The 18,925-nt window shown below is 48.4% G+C and overlaps 1 protein-coding gene across 2 annotated transcripts in view; it reads left to right on the forward strand.

Moving 5' to 3' along the window:
• Positions 1–18,680, forward strand: part of TENT4A (terminal nucleotidyltransferase 4A) — a 42,584-nt gene extending 23,904 nt beyond the window's left edge. The window contains exons 5-13 of one of the 2 annotated variants that reach the window (XM_077116821.1): positions 5,361–5,468; positions 6,819–6,947; positions 9,082–9,295; positions 10,421–10,547; positions 11,540–11,640; positions 12,279–12,448; positions 12,932–13,090; positions 15,201–15,365; positions 16,411–18,680. In XM_077116821.1, the coding sequence (XP_076972936.1) occupies positions 5,361–5,468; positions 6,819–6,947; positions 9,082–9,295; positions 10,421–10,547; positions 11,540–11,640; positions 12,279–12,448; positions 12,932–13,090; positions 15,201–15,365; positions 16,411–16,605 (1,368 nt within the window). In that variant the 3' untranslated portion in view covers positions 16,606–18,680. The remainder of the gene's footprint in view (positions 1–5,360; positions 5,469–6,818; positions 6,948–9,081; positions 9,296–10,420; positions 10,548–11,539; positions 11,641–12,278; positions 12,449–12,931; positions 13,091–15,200; positions 15,366–16,410) is intronic. The other variant, XM_077116822.1, reaches the window with a different exon arrangement.
• The last annotated feature ends 245 nt before the right edge of the window (positions 18,681–18,925 follow it).

Below are 18,925 nucleotides of genomic sequence, written 5' to 3' on the forward strand. Positions count from 1 at the left end.
TTTTTGGGGTGAAATCTTGGAAGATGAGATTGCTTTGAGGTATACTTGTTAAGGTTTATATAAGACCAAGGTTTAGGAACAGATAAATCTCTTTTGTGTGACAGTTACTATCTCCCCTGTCCTCTAGGCATAGCATTTCATTTTTAAACTAGTGTCCCAGCTTTTATGAAGTGTTATTAATGTCCTTTTCATTTTTGAGCTGATTGTCAGAAATTACGATGGGTGCCTCATCATGCCATACTGTTTCAGTTTCCTGGCTACTAAAGACAAATATCACACCGTGGGTTACTTTCAACAGGAATTGATTGGCTCAGGGCTTCAGAGGCCAGATGCTCCCTCCCGGGATTGGCATCTTCTGGCTGACCCGCAGCCTTTGGGGCTCCTTGACTTTTCTGTCCCACAGCCATGCACCTGGCAGGATCTTCTCCCTTCCCTTCTGGGTTCCCTTGACTTCCAGCTTCTGGCTTCTGGTCGCTCCCTGTAGGTTCTCTCTCCATGTCCAGTTTCCTCTGCTTACAGGACGTCAGCCCTGTGGGATTAAAGCCCACTTTTGTTCAACTTGAGCCCTTTAACTAATAACACCTTCAAAGAGCCTCCTTACCTCTGGGCTCACACCCTCAGGACAGGGGTTGGGCCTGACCGTGCCTTTTGGGTTGACTTGGTTTAGTCCTTAGCCGGTGTTCAGTAGACCTGCTCTGTTGCTAGGGGTCAGTGCAGACCACACAAGGCAAACCCTGCTTGTCCACTGTTGCTCCTTTCTGTCTGCGGTCTTTCAGTGCTCTCTTCAGCATGGGTGCAGCAGTTGGGGAGAAAGCCGGTTTAAATCGAGAGCTTGTGTAGTTTGAACAATGACCAAAAAAGCGTTTTTTAAATTTATTAATTTTCAGTATTGGGGGCTTTACCCTGTGAGAAAGAGTGGGTATAAGGCAGGTAAGTACCAGGAGTGATTTTGGGAAAGAGGTGGCCCAGGCATGTGGGAAAGGTGCTTGTGGGGACATGCAGAGCTCCTCTTAGCGGTGGTGGTGTTACAACACTGAGGCTTAGGCATTGGGCCTTGGGCTTCTTTTGAAACAATTTGTGATGAATCATTTTGGAAAACCTGTTATTTTTCTGTGTTCTTGGGACATACTTACCTTGTTGATCTCAGTGATTTCAAACTCAGGATCAGGGTGGGTTGGTTGGCCCCTCTCTGGTACCACTGCACCCGGCAATTAATGCAAACCTACCCAGAGAACTCCAGCACACCCCTGCCCCCCATCCCTCAGTTTTAACGTTTTGCTACATTTGCTGTGCCAGTCCACCTGTCTCCTTTCATTTGTGTGCCTGCCTATCCATTTTCTGAGAACTTGAGTATAAATTGTTTACATTGTGCTTCTTGAACACTTAATACTGCCATACACGTTTCTTAAGGATGTGGATATTTCACTTATGTAACCATCTTAAGTGCAGTTGTCAAGTTCAGGAAATTTAACATTGATATAAAGCATGTTTCATATTCCAGTTTTTTCATTTGCCCCAATAATGTCTCTTTGACCCTTTTTCCCCTTTGCTGGATCCCACCCGGAATCGTGTATTGCATTTAATTGTCATTGTTTCTTTAGTTGTCCTTTTTTTTTTATTTTGTGAAAACGTGTTCAACATAAACTTCCTCGTCTCAGCCACTTCCAGGCTCCCCTTGGATGGCCTTAATCACATTTGCAGTTTGTGGTGCCCTCACCACCTTCCATCCGTCAATCAGCCCCATCTCCGGAAGCCGACACCTACACCTGGAGGCAGTAGCTTCCCCAGGCCCCCTGATTCCCACCTGTGGCATTCTGAACTCTTTCTGTCTCTTTGAGCTTGCATATTCTCTGCTGTTTTCTTTGTAGTTAGCATGTGTCCTCAGTGTTCCACCCCAGATGTGTAACAGCTCGCCTGTTTTGATGCCAGCTTAAGCTCAGTACTGTAAATATGCTGTGTTCTCATGCTCCTCTGCTCCCCAGCCCCGCGGTCATGTAGTTCTTATAGTAAATTACACTTTATGCATTTGGCTTTTAGATCCTGAAGGAAGTGAAAAATGGAGTTACATACCCAAAATACAATAGGACTGGTATTGATTTACCTGTGACGTCACTCCCAGCGGAAATCTTTATTTCCTCATGCAGTTTCGATCTCTTGTCCTTTTCAGCGGACAGAACTCTCCTTAGCATCTCCTGTTGCACTGGTCTGGTGGTGGTGAACTCCCACCTCTGTGTAATTGGGACTATCTTAATCTCTGCCCCATTTTTCTTGGGCACTTTCTTGCTTTCAGAACTTTAAGTACACCACCTACTGCCTTCTTGTCCCCGTGGTTTCTGATGAGAGATCACTCAGTCTTCCTTAGCTCCCGTGTAGGTGACTCATTGTTTCTGTCCTGTGGCTTTCAGAATTCTCTCTGTGTCTTCGGCATCCGACGGTTTAATTAGAATGTGGCATGTTTAGGTCTGTTTGGGCTTATCCTGTTTCGAGTTCCTTGAGCATGTTGGATGTATGTTCATGTATTTCGTTAAATTTGGGAAGCTTTCAGCCATTATTTCTTTGAATTTTCTTTCTCTTCTCCTTCTGGGACCCCCATAATGCAGATTTTGGCATGCTCGATGGAGTCCCAAAACTCCTCAGGCTCTGCTCACTTCCTTTTTTTTTTGTAATTTTATTTTTTTAAACATAACAACATACAAACACAAACATTCTTACCATTTGATCATTCCATTCTTGGTATATAATCAGTAACTCACAATATCATCACATAGTTGTATGTTCATCACCATGATCATTTCTTAGAACATTTGCTTCAATTTAGAAAAAGAAATAGAGAGGAAAAAAAGAAAAAAACTCATACATACCATGCCCTTCACCCCTCCCTCGCATTGATTGCTAGTATTTCCATCTATCCGATATGTTTTAGCCTTTATTTCCCCTATTTTTTTTCTATACCCCTTATTACTCCTTTTCATTGATCAGTAACATTTGTCTACTAAATTTATTTTAACATTTGTTCCCCCATTATTATTAATTCCTATGTTTTACTCATCTGTCTGTACCATACGTAGATAAAAGGAGCATCTGACACAAGGTTTTCACAATCACACAGTCACATTGCGAAAGCTGTGTCATTATACTATCATCTTCAAGAAACATGGTTACTGGAACTCAGCTCTACATTTTCAGGCAGTTCCCTCCAGCCTCTCTGTTATGCCTTAACTATAAAGGTGATATCTATCTAATGTGTAAGAATAACCTCCAGGATAACCTCTCGACTCTGTTTGGAAGCTCTCAGCCATTGACACTTAATTTTGTCTCATTTCTCTCTTCCCCTTTTTAGTTGAGAAGGTTTTCTCAATCCCTTGATGCTGAGTCCCAGCTCATTCTCGGATTTCTGTCCCATGTTGCCAGGAAGGTCCACACCCCTGGGAGTCACGTCCCATGTAGAGAGGGGGAGGGCAGTGAGTTTGCTTCTTGTGTTGTCTGAGAGAAAGAGCCCACCTCTGTCTTCTCACTTTCTTCATTCCCTCTTTCTGCTGATCAGAATGAAAGATTGCAGTGGTCCTGTCTTTGTTTCCACTGAATCTTCGCCCCAGTGGGTCTTCAGCTCTGCTTGGTTTCTTTTCATCACTTCCACCTGTCTGTTGACTTTCTCTTTGTGATCATCTCTGTTTTTCATGATTTCCTTTAGTTCTTTGTCCATATTTCCATTAGCTCTCAGAGCTTGTTTAGGACCATTTTTTAAGGTCTTTGCTACTTCCCAGGTCAATCCTCTTCTTTGATGGTTTCTGATGCTTTCATCTTCTCTTTGCCTGGGCCGTCGCGTCCTGTTTCCCTGTATGCTTTGTAACCTTTTGTTGAGACCTGGACATTTTTATCTGTCCATATGTTATCACTGGAGTTTGTACTCTGAGGGATCTGCTCCTTAAGCTCGTATCTACTTAGTATCATGACAGCACTTTCCTTGAATGCCTGGAGCTAACAAAAACCAAACAAACAAAAACACCACCTTTCAGAGTCTGTACGTACTGTCCTTCAGGACCCACCTGTACGAGGAGCGTACGAAGAGGTTGGAGAGTGGCTCCAGGCCAGAGCTTGGGACTCCCTGGTCCTTGGTGGTACATTACGGTTGTGTCTCGGGCCTCTTGTCTTAGACATGCACGTGTGGCCTGGGAATGGCCCCGTTGGCACGGTTCTGTGTCCATTTCCCTGGGAAGCAGGTTCCTCTTGGTTCCTGCAGCAGGCTCACCCGCTGTCCCCGGCCTTCTGCAGGACAAGCCACTCAGGCCTCCACTGGTCAGATCGGCCCAGGCCTAGGAGGCCGCTCTGCACCCTCTGGCACTGGGACCCAGTCCTGTGCCGAGCTGCTGAGGGGGGCTGCCGGTCGGGCCCCCGAGTTCCCCTGCTTTCACGTAGCTCTTTCTTGATTGCGCCTGCCTGTGGCTGCATCCTTTCACTGTTTCCTCAAGCTTAGAGAAGCATGTTCCTGCCAGTACTTTCTGGTTATGCAGAGCTTGGAGGGGTGGGGGGGGTGTCTCACTCAGTCTTGATTGGGGTGGGGCCAAGGTTTGTGGTTTGGGCCCCAGTCCAGGTGTGTACCAAAGGAAGTATTTTTACACTGACTTCCCACACTAGAGTTTTAAAAAGCTTTAGTCCCTGGTTGTTTTGGTGAAGAGAACATCAATTTTTATTTGTTATGGACTGAAGGAAGCAAAGCATTCCTTTCCTTCTTGAGGAGCACTTTACAGGTATATGGTAGGGGGTGGAGGAGGCATGGCCTGGGCACCCTTCATGAAGTGGGCTTCACATGCCTTTTGGGGGTAATTCTTGATGGAAGTATTTCCAAACTATTCTCTCATCTTAAAAACAAAAATTAAAAAAAAGTTTTTTGGTTAAAATTGTCCTGAGAATGAAAACCCAGAGTATCTTGTTAGGACAATGCTAGTTAGTAGTTCAAAACTTAGTTTCTGAAATAGCTTTGAGGTCAGTTGGAATGTGTCCAGAAATCATAGCAAAGGTGAGCATGGGGACCCCGTGTTGGCTGCCAGTGCCAGGTTCTTCCTGGCCCCCTCCCTTCCCCGCCTCGCCCCTTCCCGCCCTGCCCCTTCCCGCCCTTCCCCCTCCCCTCCCCGCCTCCCCCCACTCCTGCCCCTCCCCAAGATGGCCACAGGGAGCTTGGGTCACCAGCCCTGGGTCTGCACCAGGCTGCAGGGCCAGGTGGTGTGGGGCAGCTGGCTCCAGGGCTGGGGGTTCCAGGGTGAACGGGCCCTAGACCCCTTCTGTTTGTTTTCTTGAAACGTTTTGAGGCCTGAGTGGGGAATCATGGGGTAAAGCACAAGTCTTACGTTGCACCTCTGCAGGTGCCCATAATAAAGCTCACCGACCAGGAGACTGAAGTTAAAGTGGACATCAGCTTCAACATGGAGACGGGCGTGCGGGCAGCCGAGTTCATCAAGAACTACATGAAGGTGTGTCACCCCTTGGCTGGGACTTGGCCTGGCTGTTGTGCAGTGTCCTCGTGTAGCCCTTGATAACGGACCGTGCAGCTGGGTACCCACCTACCTGCCGTTTATAGAGATGCTGCAGGTCCCCAAACTGCCTGCTACCTTATGTCAGGGGGCTCTGTCAGAAGTGTCTGCTGAGCTCTTGCTCAGGAAGGGCACATGTGACATCGGCGAGCTTGTCCACGCCCCAGTCAGGGCCCGTGGCTGCGAGCAGGGGGGCATCCCACACCACCTCCCGAGCAGATGCGTTGTGAGCCCTGGCCAGTCCGCTGCCCAGAGGGATGGTGAGCCCTTCCTCCTCTCAAATGGATGGAGGGGTTCTCTACACAAGCACAGCACCACTGTGACCTGGACCCCGACTTCTCATGGCCTCAGGGGACCACGTGCTCACGTGTGCCCTTTCCTCTGCGTCGGTATTCCTTCGAGCCCACCCCAGTGGGCCACGGCCATCGTCATACCCTGGCAGGTCCCTCACCCAAGGATATGGGACAGACCCAGCAGTCCCTCACCCAGGGACGTGGGACATGGGACAGACCCCAGCAGCCCCCCACCCCCTCCTCCTTCTTGGGCCGCCCTGCACCTCCTTGCCGCCTTTCACACCAAGCTCTGCCTCCATCGCGGGAAGACCCACCCCCTCCCTTATTCTGGGAGATGTAGTGGCAGTGTGCTGGCCCTACCTCCTAACTGCTCCTTCCTGCTCCCCTCTGCTGCTCTCCCCTAGGAGTCCCCGGGTGTGGGGTGGGGGCCCTCACCTGCAGCTGCGTCGCCTGTGAGGCACCTTGGATGTGTTGGCCTCCTGGGCCCTGCCTGTAGGGCGGCCCCTCACCCTGCTGGCCCTGCTCAGGGCCCCCACTGGTTCCCAGACCCCGGCTGGGAGTGGTGGAGCTGACCTTCAGGTGGGCAGTCAGAGGGAGTAAGCTTTCCTGCCTGCCTTGTGAAATTTGCTATGTGAAATTTCTTTAAAGCATAAATTGGTTGGGCCATGGTGGCTCGGCTCAGCAGGCAGAGTTCTCGCCTGCCATGCCAGAGACCCGGGTTCGATTCCTGGTGCCTGCCCATGCCGGAGACTCGGGTTCGATTCCTGGTGCCTGTCCATGCCAGAGACCCCGGTTCGATTCCTGGTGCCTGCCATGCCAGAGGCCCGGGTTCGATTCCTGGTGCCTGCCCATGCCAGAGGCCCGGGTTCGATTCCTGGTGCCTGCCCATGCCAGAGACCTGGGTTCGATTCCCAGTGCCTGCTCATGCAAAACAAAACAAAAAAGCATATTAATTAATTAGTACATATTTTCTTTCTCTTTTTGTTTTAATTCACAGAAATATTCGTTGCTGCCTTATTTGATTTTAGTATTAAAGCAGTTCCTCCTGCAGAGGGACCTGAATGAAGTTTTTACAGGTGGAATTAGCTCGTACAGCCTGATTTTAATGGCCATTAGCTTTCTGCAGGTGCGTATGCTTTCTCTCTTGGGAAGCGTTTACCTGAAGGTTGGGTAAGAGCAGGTTCTTGTTGGATTCCCTGAGCAGTGGTTTCAGGAATTCCACCAGTACTGGCTTTTGGGCCCCTGTTGGGGATCATAGGTCAAGTTGGCTTGGGATTTTAATAGATGGAGTCACTTGTCCACTGCTCCTTCAGAGCTTATTCATGGCTTAGCTGCTCCCACTCTTGGGGTAGGGAGGGCTTCCCTGGTTCCAGTAAGTCAAATATAGGTTGATCCAAATTCAAGGGAGAATATTTTGTATGTTTAAAACTGCCATACTTTTATAGAGTGTAAAAAAATTTTTTTTTTTTTTTTGCTGTGACTTACATGAAAAATTTGACCTAGAAAAAAGTTGAGCACCATGTACGATAATAAAGAGAGGCTTCCTTCTCAGGTTGATGAAACATTAATATTTTCTCTTAAATTTTAGATCATCCTTACTTTGTTGAATAATAGGATGAAAAACCTTTTAATAGGAAACCTACCTAAATGATAAATGCTGTGATGTATTGACAAACATATCTATGCTTTTTTTTTCTTTTGGCCCATAAAATAGCCTGTAAGTTAATTGCAACCTTAATTATTCCATTTACATTTTCTTTAATGAAGGATTCCCTGTTCTTTATAGGCTCCTGCCTCTCTGTTGTGGCCACATAGCCGTATTCTTCCCTACTTACTATTACTTCTGTACTTGTGGCTGTGCTTAGGGAGGGTTTCATGTCCAGAATTTAGTGGTTTTCTCGTCATCACTGCCAATGTGCAGTAGAAGCGCTGAGAAAGCTACTTTTATTGTGCCTCCTTTTTCAGGTAGATCCTAGAACAAGTGCTTTAAAAGTGGTGAGAATGGCGGGCACACTTGTTTTCCAACTGTAGTTTCATCCCCTCCGCCATGTTCTACGGTCCTTCTTCCCAATTTTCTGACATTGTCTAAAGCAGCTTCAGTTCCTTATGAGGCAAGCTGTCCAATGGCGTCATCACAGTGGCGTCCGCCCCTGCCACCATTGTCAGGCCTGAGCAGTGCAGACGTCTGCTCGGGGCATCCTCACCTGTGGCATGGGTGGGGTCGCTGGACCCGTGTCCACCCCTGAGTGCCCTGCGTCCTTCAGGCCACAGAGCCGCACCCCTGGCAGCCCTGAGCTCATCTTGCTGAGGCCTGGGAAGTGTTCTCAGAAGGCCCAAGTTTTCTGAACCTGAGACATCCTTGTGGGCCTTAGAAGGAGCATTTCCAGACAGCCCCGTGTCACAGGTGTGGCCAGCCACTGGCCTTTGCCAGGGCTTCTGCCACCAGTCGTGTCGTGCCTCGGATGGGCCTTGGCCCTGGGGCTCTCCGAGCAAGTGGAAATGTCTCCGTGGCCAGTGAGCACCTGCAACGTGGCCTCTGTGACTGACCTGGGGACCTTTTATTTTGTTCATTTTAAATTTTATTCCTTATTTTAATTATCTTTAGGAAATGCCCCCTGTGGCCAGAGGCCACCGTTGTGGACAGTTGGGTCTCAGTCACTGGGAGTCATGAGTTCAGATCAGGGGGCGCACAGGTTGGCATAGGCTGAGGCTTAACCTGCTCAGTTACTTACCTGCTGAAGTATGAAGAGCAGGGAAGTGGGATTGCTGGAAATATTATGATTTAATACTAATTGCCTACACACAGCTAAGTTAATCATTTCCCGTTATGGTTTGACATGATACTTGCGATACTGGCGAGCTAATACTGCCCCCTGTTGGTTGTATTTCAGAATAACAAAATTAAGTTGACCACAGTCTGCAAAATTACATCCACCTTCCAGATGACCAAGTTTGGCCGACTGTGGCCAGCTTATCTGTCAATAGATTGTAACCTGTGGCTAATCAGCTATATGTGTTTGTAGGAAATTGCCTTTTGTATGACCAGTTTCAGTGAAGCCTATAAGAAGTTCAGGTGTGGAGGTTTTGTTGGGTTGGCAGAGGCTGCTCAGGTTTTGTTTCTCTGGGTTGGCAGAGGCTGCTCAGGTTTTGTTGCGGCTCCTGGATGCTAGTGGTGAGCACATGTCCTTGGCAGTGGAGAAATGGCCATGGGGCAGACCCCCAGGCTTCCAGAAGATAATCCCCATGTGTTGATTTTACAGTTGCATCCGAGAATTGATGCCCGGAGAGCTGATGAAAACCTTGGAATGCTTCTCGTAGAATTTTTTGAACTATATGGGAGAAATTTTAATTACTTGAAAACTGGTATTAGAATAAAAGAAGGAGGTGCCTACATCGCCAAAGAGGAGATCATGAAAGCCATGACAAGTGGTTACCGCCCATCCATGCTGTGCATTGAGGACCCCCTGCTACCCGGTAAGGGGCTGGGCCCAGTGGCATCAGCAGTGCCAGCCCTGTGGGGGTCAGGGACAGCATATCCTGTCTGGAGTCTGCCGCCTGTGCTGGAAGAGTTAATGGTGACACTTTCTCAGAATTCTTTACTATTTCAAATTAACTTACTGTCTTTGCATTCTCTAATCAACCAGAAAAAGGTCAGAAGTAAGAATTAAGAACTTTTTTATTCCAGTTATGAAAGTATTTTTATTATTTTGTTCTTCGTAAAGCATTCACATTGCAGAGGCATATAATAGAAAAATGAAGTATGCTACAATCCCATCCCATTATGATGTGAATATTTCTCCAATTTTTTCCTACAAGGATGTTGTTATTTTTTCTTGCCATCTTACTGATTAGGTGGCATTAGACAATACAACCGCATTTGCAGCTTGCTTTTTTCCTTCTGCTGGGCTGGGGTGCATTGATGGATGCGGAGCCAGGCCCCAGGTTATCCAGTTTTGATCCTATTGGCGGCTTTCACCTGATAGATCACGCTGGAAATCTACATCTAATTTACACTTTTTCCACAAGGAGTGGGAGTAAACATAACATTATTTATCAGTTCCACCAATGTTTACTGAGCATCTGTTAGCTGTCTCTCTTAGTGTTGGAGATAAAGTCATTCGTAGATAGGCACAGAAATGGTTGAGCGGCAGCTGCGGCCACACCTCTCATCTGTGTTTCTCTTTGTGCAAATCCACGTGTTTTGTCTGTTTGTCTGCAGGTCTGTTTTCTTGTCGATTTTGTGATAATCCTGCACATGTTAGGGAAACTTTTGTCATCCGAGTTGTTCCCCCACCCCCACCCCCCAGTTTGTCTTTTTCACTTGTATTTGGTATTTTTTATTGTTGCACTTCTATGCATTTTTAACAAAAATTCCTCCGTGTGGGGAGCGCCCCGGCCTGAGCAGGTCCCTCGTCGTGGAGGCGGGTCTGAGGGTGTGCAGCGCGCCTGCGGGTGGTGCCCGCTGTGCCCCTCGTTGGCTGAGCTGGCTCTACAGACTCTCAGGGGTGAGGCCCACTTCAGAATGGCTCGTGGAGAAGATCCAGAAAGTCCGGGTAAGTGCCTGGTGTGGCCAGTAAGCCCGCTGCCCTTCCGTTTCAGGAAATGACGTTGGCCGGAGCTCGTACGGGGCTATGCAGGTGAAGCAGGTTTTTGACTACGCCTACATCGTTCTCAGTCATGCCGTGTCCCCGCTGGCGAGATCCTACCCCAACAGGGACTCCGAGAGGTGAGTGGAGTGGGGCTGGGTGTGCTGGACCTGGCCTGCCCTGGGAGTCAGCACGCCGCGCCTGCCCCTTGCACCCATGGGGCTTACCTGAAGGGCGTGCCTTGCTCAAGTTGCATTTGAAACTCATGGTGAGGACGACCTTTCAGAGGAGCAGGACACAGCCATATTTGGTCCTTTGGTCAAAAGTTAAAATTGGTCTTATTTGGGGAGTTAACATTATCTTCAGGGCGTTTTACTTAGGGAGGTGATTTCTGCCTTTTAGGACTTTGGAGCATGGTGGGTTTTTCTCCAGGCAGCCTTTAGAAGGCGGGCCTTGAGCTTCCTCGTGAATGCAGGTCCGTGCTCCCTGCTCTCATGTGCATTTGCCCCGCATGCTCCCTTTTGGAACATTTTTCTTTGTCTCTTTTGGGAACCAGAATTATTTATTCTGACACCAGATTATGCAGTTGCAGAGGCTGGGGGTTAAGGGGCTGAGGGCCGGGACATGGTCAGGAAGCGGGGAGAGAAGCGCTGTGATCGGTGCACATTGTCAGTGCACTGAGGATGCCGCAGGGCTGCATGTCTTGTGGTGGGGTGCCCCTGGGTCCAACGGACTCCCCGCACAGCGTGCTTGGGCTGTGGCCAGGCCCCATCACAGACACTTGGGTCTGTGGGCAAGCTCTGTGCACTTGCACCCAGGTGGTGGGGACAGAAGCTGGCGCTGGTGGTTTTGGTAGGCAAGAGGGCAGTTGCTTCCTAGCTTGGGACCCTCGTGGCTGGATGTAGGGTCAAGGACTTGGATAGAATCGGGCCTGTTTTTTCTCTGCCATGAGCTCAAGAGTGCAATAGGTTTAAACTTCAGAAGCTGTGGGTATTTTGTGAAGTTATTTTAGCTTTTCTTCTGCTGAACAAGATGATATTTCTTCAGAAGTACGTGGTAGCTGATTGGAGGGCGTTATCATCTCCCTGATGTCTGTCGAATGGTATTTATTGCAAACCTTATCATTTTGCAGTACTTTAGGAAGAATCATCAAAGTCACTCAGGAAGTGATTGACTACCGAAGGTGGATCAAGGAGAAATGGGGCAGCAAAATCAGCCCATCACCTGCTCTTGGTAAGAAAACCAATTCCGGCACATTGCTCTGGATTTTTGAGGACTAATGCAGAAGCATCTTTTGTCCCTAAACGGTAGAGAGTTCAAACTAAGAAACTGTCTAGCTTTTCAGTTGGATTTAAAACCCTGAGACGTGGACCCATGCTGTCCTGTAGTGGCAGGATGTGTGTGTTGTGATCTTAGTCTGTAGGTGCTGTGTTAGTGGAGGTCCAAGCAGTGAAATTAACTTCATTATAATATGTTTTATTCAACCCAACACAGGCAAGACATTAACAGTTCAGCTTGTAAGAAATTATCACTGAGCAGTTTTACAGGCTTTTGGGTACTAGGAATTAATTTGTGATCCAGTGTGTTTACACTTAACACAATTTGTTGGGAACCTTGATATGCGTTTAGACTTATAACACTTATAGTTAGAAGGACCCACAAACCCAAGTTGTTCCCAGCATATTTAATGTTTTCTAGTAATTGAATTATCATTTTAAAAATTTAAGTCTAAACAAAATCTCAAGTTCCGCTGTCATCTCATCCGCGGCATTTCGAGGGCTCAGCAGCACGTGGGGTTGGCAGCTGCCCTGCTGGGCCATGGGGTCTGTGCCAGCTGGTGAGCTAGGAACGAGACTGTCTTCCCCCCACAGACACCAGGATTAAGATAAAAGAGCGGATCGCTGTGTGCAACGGGGAGCAGCCCCAGAGCCGAGACGCCGAGCCCTATAGCCAGCGTCTGACGCTGTCCCTCTCCAGCCCCCAGCTGCTCTCCTCTGGCTCCTCTGCCTCGTCTGTGTCCTCCCTCTCTGGAAGCGACATCGTGAGTGTGCCCCGGGCCTCTGCTGGGTGCGCCATTTTCTTGGTAGACTTTAAGACCTATGTTTCCTCCTGAGCTTTTGTCACTTCTTAAATTAGGCCAAAGAAGTTCTTGTGAGGCAAACCTGGAGTCTGCCGCCAGGGTTCCCCACTGTGCCTTCTCCTGGGGCGGTTTGGAGTGCTGTACCCTGGTCCCGGGGCTAGCGCGACAGGTGGCCCCCCAAGCTGCCCACAGTGGGCTTTCTGGAATTTTTTTTTCTTAAATCCCATTTGGAGATAAAAAATTTAAGTTCAGATGTCTTTTCTTTATTTCCTTTAGTAAGCTTTTTCAGTTTCCTAGTCACTTGAAGGGAATTTGGAGAGTTTGGGCTGCCATTGCCCAGCAGTTGTAGACGTGTGCTAACTTTTTACAGCTAGCCTCGGCGTGGGCACAGCTTCCTCTCATGACCCTTGTGATGTAGCTTCTTGTCTATTTTTCCTGCTAAAGGATTCGGACACGCCTCCCTGCACCACACCCAGCGTTTACCAGTTTAGCCTGCAAGCCCCGACTCCACTGGTGGCTAGCCTGCCCACCGCGCTGCCTGTGCCCAGCGGCAAAGCCCAGCCCACAGCTTCTCGGACGTTGGTAATGACAGCCAACAGCCAGGTACGGTGTTGGGGGTTTGAATGCATTGTAGGAGGTTGCTGGTTCTTTTGAATTAGGACAAGAACTTTTAAAGGGCACTTCTGTCTGGTTATATAGGAAGTTCTCTCAATATTTATGGATTGGCTGTAATCCCTGTTTTCCTAGAAAAAATAGTTTCTAAAACTGTCTTTGAGGTCCGTGTAGTACCGCTTGTAGAGATGAGGAAGTTCTTTGATCTCTAGTACTGGGGTGGCTTTTGGGGAAGGTCCTCCTTCCTGCAGGTTAGCCCCCTCCCTAACCTGAGGCCGCTGCCTGGGCTGGTCAGAGAGGGGCTCAGGTGCTGTCCACCTGCCCTCTCACTGGGCAGAAACAGACACTCATGCCTATTTTCATCTTGTAATGCCTGTATTTAGATTTTTTGAAAGTTTTTATGTAAACTTTGACTTTCACCATTTTGTTTTGTTTGTTTGTTTATTTGCATGGACAGGAACTGGAAATTGAACCCAGGTCTCTGGCATGGCAGACAAGAATTCTGCCTGCTGAGCCACTGTGGCCTGCCCTCATCATTTTATTTTGTTAGCCATTATTTTTAGGACTTTTTCTGTTAGAACAAGCTTACTAAATTTTTTATTTAGACAAGATGAAAAGTCTAAAATAACTTTGATTATTTAATACTGTATGTACGTCTCAAGTATACGTCATTTGAATATGTATGCGTGTGAAAATAACCCCCAACACATTTACTTAAAAGCAAAGTAAAACTACTTTCTAGAACATAAGGTATTATTTGAGCATAAAATGATACAAATATGTTCTGTTGTGGGCTGTCCTTTGTTAGCGCATGGAGAAGTCTTGTCGCTGCGCACGTGGCGTGTGGCACAGGGCACGAAGGCATCACCACAGCAGCCACAAGATGGAGCATGTCCTGCAGCCTCTAAGCAGCGTCCACATCACATCACAGCGCTGTTAGACTCAGCCCTGCCGTGGGGCAACCCTGCTGCCAGCCCCTGGCAGGGCCGTCGCGGGCTGTCCCTGGCTGCCACTTCCCCTTGCTCTCTGCGGCGGCTGCGAGTGGGAGCAGGACGTGCAGTTGCTGGCAGCCTCATTCATGCCCTCAGCTAAGCGCGCAGGCACTTGCACTATCCATGAGGAGAAGTTGGGCTTGTAGTGACTGAGTGCTAGTAGTGAGGCTGAAATAGTAAGAAAATTCAAAGTTCAAGCAAGGTTCAAAGACCTTCCTGACTTAAACAATTACTCACTATGGGAAAAGTCTAGTAAAATCCCACTTGAAAGCACCCTATGTACAGTTTCACCTGTGCAGTTTGCAGGTGATGAAACCCTGTGCTTGGGGCTGTTTCTGGTCAGGGAGGAGACACAGCGGTGCATTGGAGCTGGATGGCATTCCCATCCTTCTCTGGGCAAGGAAGTGGCTGGGGAATGAGGACTGGCCCTCCCTGGGTCCTGGCCAGTCCTCGCAGTTACTCCTGGGTGCAAGTCAGCCCTGCCCCTGGCCCAGGGAAGACCCTTGGTGCCCCCAGGGAGGCTCTCATGGGGTGGGGCCTTGGGACTGGCTGTTGGGGCTTCTGCCAGGGGCTTGCCCTGCTCTCCGTGCAGAGTCACCCAGGCTGTGATGTGCCGTTGGCAGAGACCCCGGCTTCTGCCCCCCCACCAGGGGTATTTGGGGTAAACGCATGAGGTTCCAAGAGAGAATCCCAGCCGCCTGACAGTGTGTGGGGAGGTCTCCCTCCCCGAAGCCGACAGGACCGGCCTGGCCCCGTGAAGGGCTTGGTCTTGGGCAGCAGATCTCCCCACTGCTCTCAGACACCCAGTAACATTGGTTATTCTGGAGACTGTAATCTTGTTTGAACCTTTGCTTTGGTCTTTGATGAATTTTAATTTGTATTGAGTCAGTGTGTGTACATCATATTGTAGCCATTATTTCAGGGCATGCATGTCTCCAGTTTAAAACCATGTTACTAGATTGTAGCAACTACTCTAATGAGCCTGTAAGCAAGTGGACTATTCACAAAATGTCCCACCATCTTGACTTCACTGTGCTTCTCTGTATCACCCAGATTGTTTGAATTTTGCCTGATGTTGTCTTACTGGATGTTTCTGGTTTCTTTCCTAGACCAGGTTCACTATACCTCCCCCCACCCTCGGGGTCGCCCCTGTTCCGTGTAGACAAGTGGGGCTTGAAGGAACTCCGTCTTTGAAAGCCGTTCACCACATGTCTTCCCCGGCCATCCCCTCGGCATCTCCCAACGCACTTTCCAGCCCTCACCTGTATCATAAGGTACGACTCTGCCCTTGGTGGGTTGGGGGCATGGACTTTTCCAGCAGGGATCAGATTGAAGGGCCTGAAGGCCAGTGTCCCCCCTTGGGCTCATGGTATTTGCTACATTGCTTGTCAGCGTGTATTCCTCTAGTTGGCTCTTCTTGCTTGTCTAAGCATATTGGCTAGTGAATTTTGGCTGCCTGAGGGTTGACTCTTGGACCTGTGTCATTAATTCCCAATGATTATTTTTTGTTTTTTAAGAATGAAGAAATAGAACTTTCCTCCTTGGATCTACCCACCTTGCCACAGAAAAAGCTGTCATTGCATGGCTAGTTGTTCCCTGCCAGCCTATGTTAGAAATCCTCAGGGAAAAATGATCATCTGTGCAGGAAGGAGAAGCAGCCTTCAGTACTCCTGTGCCTTTCCTTTCTCTGCCCTCTTCTGCTGTTTGTTTTGCTGTGAAACCTTCCTGAAGCCAGTTTGCATGTTCTTCTGGTCTGCTTGTGCCTGTGGATTTGGCATGATAGGACAGATGCTTTAGGAATGGACCTGGGCACATGCAGCCTTATGTGAAGATTGGCAGATGCTGAGAGTGAAGAGCTAGCTAGAGACTCACGCAGGTGTTTGCAGAGTGTCAGTGCAGATGGTAGGGCTGACTGCAGAGAGGAAGAGGGGCCTCCTTATTTTCATGGACAAATAAGGCAAGTTAGAAGTGAAGTCCTAAATGCGTTTGAGCATGAATTGGTTCCTGTTTCTCACTTGTGCATCACTGAGTGGGAATAATGCTGTGTGTCTCAAACGTAATGGTTACTTTGAAATTTAGAGAGTGCCACCTTCTGTTGACTGAAGTACTTAGTGTACCAGTGCTGAGCAGGTTTGTGCAGCATTCACACATTCTGACTAGTTTCCGACGTCCATTTGCTAGAGATTTGCTGAACCTGAGGTGGCCTCAACTCTGCCTTTAGGATGGGCTTTGCTTGAGCCCACCGATGCAATGCTCACATGGGAGTGGTTTCTGGTTTTCCGGGATGGTCCCAGTGCTTACACCCATCTTTCTCTCCAGCAGCACAATGGCATGAAACTGTCCGTGAAAGGCTCGCATGGACACAGCCAAGGCGGCACCTACAGCTCTGTGGGCAGTGGAGGTGTGCGGCCGCCCGCGGGCAACAGGGGACACCACCAGTACAACCGTACTGGCTGGAGGAGGAAAAAACACACACACACGAGGGACAGTCTGCCTGTCAGTCTCAGCAGATAAGGGCTCCTGTCCCTCCGGCCCCGCCCACCTCCCATTTTACCGCCGGACGCCGAGCGGCCTGGGAACCCTCACAGGGAGCGGAGACCAGCACCCAGCACGCCAGCCTGTGGGGGCTTGAGGTGCCTGCTGACGATCACTCTGCATGTTCTTTGTGTGCTGGTGGCCACGTCGTGCTCAGGAACAGCTCGCTGTGCCCATTTGTGAAGCCTCACTCACCGTGGACGTCGTTCTCTGCCTTCCCAGGATGGTCCCGTTCAGTGCCGAAGCAGCTCTGTGTCAAGAACTGCAAAGACATGAAGTGCTTTTGCGTTGCTGCCGTCGCTGAGGCTGTTCCGTTGTGGTTTTGGTATTTTCGTTCTATGTTTGTCAACGTGGCAGAGGAGATTGAACCCTTTGTGGTCTTCTCTCCTCAACGGTGGGGTTGGGAGTCCTGATTGTTTTACTGCCCTCATACTCTTGTTTCGAATTTCAGAACTGTGTTTTTCCTATGTAAATATTGAAAACATATGATTTGTGCAATAACTCAGATATTTTTTATTTAATTTCATATTTTCACATAAGTTATATTTAAGGGAGGAGGGAATTTTTTTTAAACAACCTTAGATCCTTTCCCAAGTTGCATTTTCTAAGTTGGGTTCGTCGCATTGGCTGGTTGTCTCATGCGCGTCGCTAGGAACATCATAAGAAGGGGTTTTTGTTTTCGGTTTTTCATGTCTTTTCTTTTGGTCGAACATGTGGCTTCTCGGCTCAAGGCGAAGGAGCAGAGCCAGCCTCACAGGGTCACAAGGGGGCTTGGTTCCTCGACCTGTTGACAAACTGCCCGGCTGGTTTTGCTGTCTTGCTGTGACCACAGTTTTAATGTTTTTGGTTTTGGTTCTTTTAAACTAGACAACAAATCCAGCATTTAAAGTGCCAGAAGTATAACTTTCTAAGGGGAGAAAAGGTTGTCACATTATAAAATCTCAAAAAAAAAAAAAAGTGAACTTTGAAGAATTTCGGTCATTTTTAGTAACATAACCTGTAATGGGGGTCTGGTGAATATCATTCCGGAAAATGGTGCCCAGTTTTAGGAATGTGGAGAAAGGAATTATGTTGATTCCATTCAGGAATCTGTATAGCAGTATGCGTTCGTTCTGTTAAGAGCAAACTTAGGAGAAGTACTGCAGCTGCTCCCTACACCGTGGGGAGCATGTCGCAGGGAGCAGCGCCCCCCCCCACGCGGCGCCCCGAGCGGCTGGCCCAGCATCAGATGCGTACAGGTACACTATGCAAGGGTTCTGCCATGACAGCTATTGTCCTTGTGACCTTTTTCTTGAACAAGAGCCCATCCATCCAGCCTCGCCCATGTACTGGTCGTGCTGCAGCTGTCCTGGGAGCTGGCTGCATCTGTGGGCCTCTGACTTCCTGTTGTTAAAGCGAGGGGCCTGGGGCCCAACAGGTGGGTCGGTGTTTGGGGTCCACTAGTGGAGAATATTGAGGTGAAAAGTGTATTCCCTCGACATGTAATTGGTGTGCACAAGTGGAGACTTTTTAGAGGTGATGTTTGGATGTGACGGGCACCTGTCGAGGGGAAACTCCAGTGCCAGGCGCTGCCCCCAGAGCAGGACTGGCCCGAGGGACCCTCGGGAGCTGCCGGCCACGAGCGACTGCAGGGTTTCCAGGAAGCATTCCACAATAGAGTAGCACATATTTTGTCTGCAGTTCTTGATGATCGAAAGTTATCAAAAATATTTAAAATATTTAAATTGTGAACCTATTGATAAAGAAATATTTATAAAAACTGATACGTAGGCCTGTACTAATCTCTACGCATTAGCAATATCGACTGTAAACCTACACTAAGGCGCACCCATGGCGTGGGTTCAAGCGCACGTCCTGAGCGGGCAGCGTGCCCGTTTCCCTCACAGTGAACCAAATGAATTGGCCTGGCTACCACTGCGGTCACGTGCTACAGGCTCAACAAAAGAGATCATGTTTCGATTTTTTTTGTGTGGACAACAATGTGGAAGCTAAAATTGACATATTTTTATGTAAAGTTTTTCTATTCTTTGATTTTTAATAAACTTTGGAAACCAGTTCTGTGTTTGGGTTTGAATATGTGCTTTTCTTTCAAGGAGAAGGGTGGCTGCCACATTTTCAAATTTTGTTAATAAGGACAATGCTTTAGCCCATTACCTTGCCTAACTAGTACCCCCTCCCCCACCTCCCCAGCCCCCTCAAAAAAGAAGGCTGGTGCCAGTTTTATGAAACCAATTTTGGGGAAAAATAATACGTTTGTCTCATTTGTTTTATCATTGATTCAGTAATTACGGAGGGAGGG

The sequence above is a fragment of the Tamandua tetradactyla genome, chromosome 9 (assembly GCF_023851605.1).
Source record: "Tamandua tetradactyla isolate mTamTet1 chromosome 9, mTamTet1.pri, whole genome shotgun sequence".
Classification (NCBI taxonomy): Eukaryota; Metazoa; Chordata; class Mammalia; order Pilosa; family Myrmecophagidae; genus Tamandua; species Tamandua tetradactyla.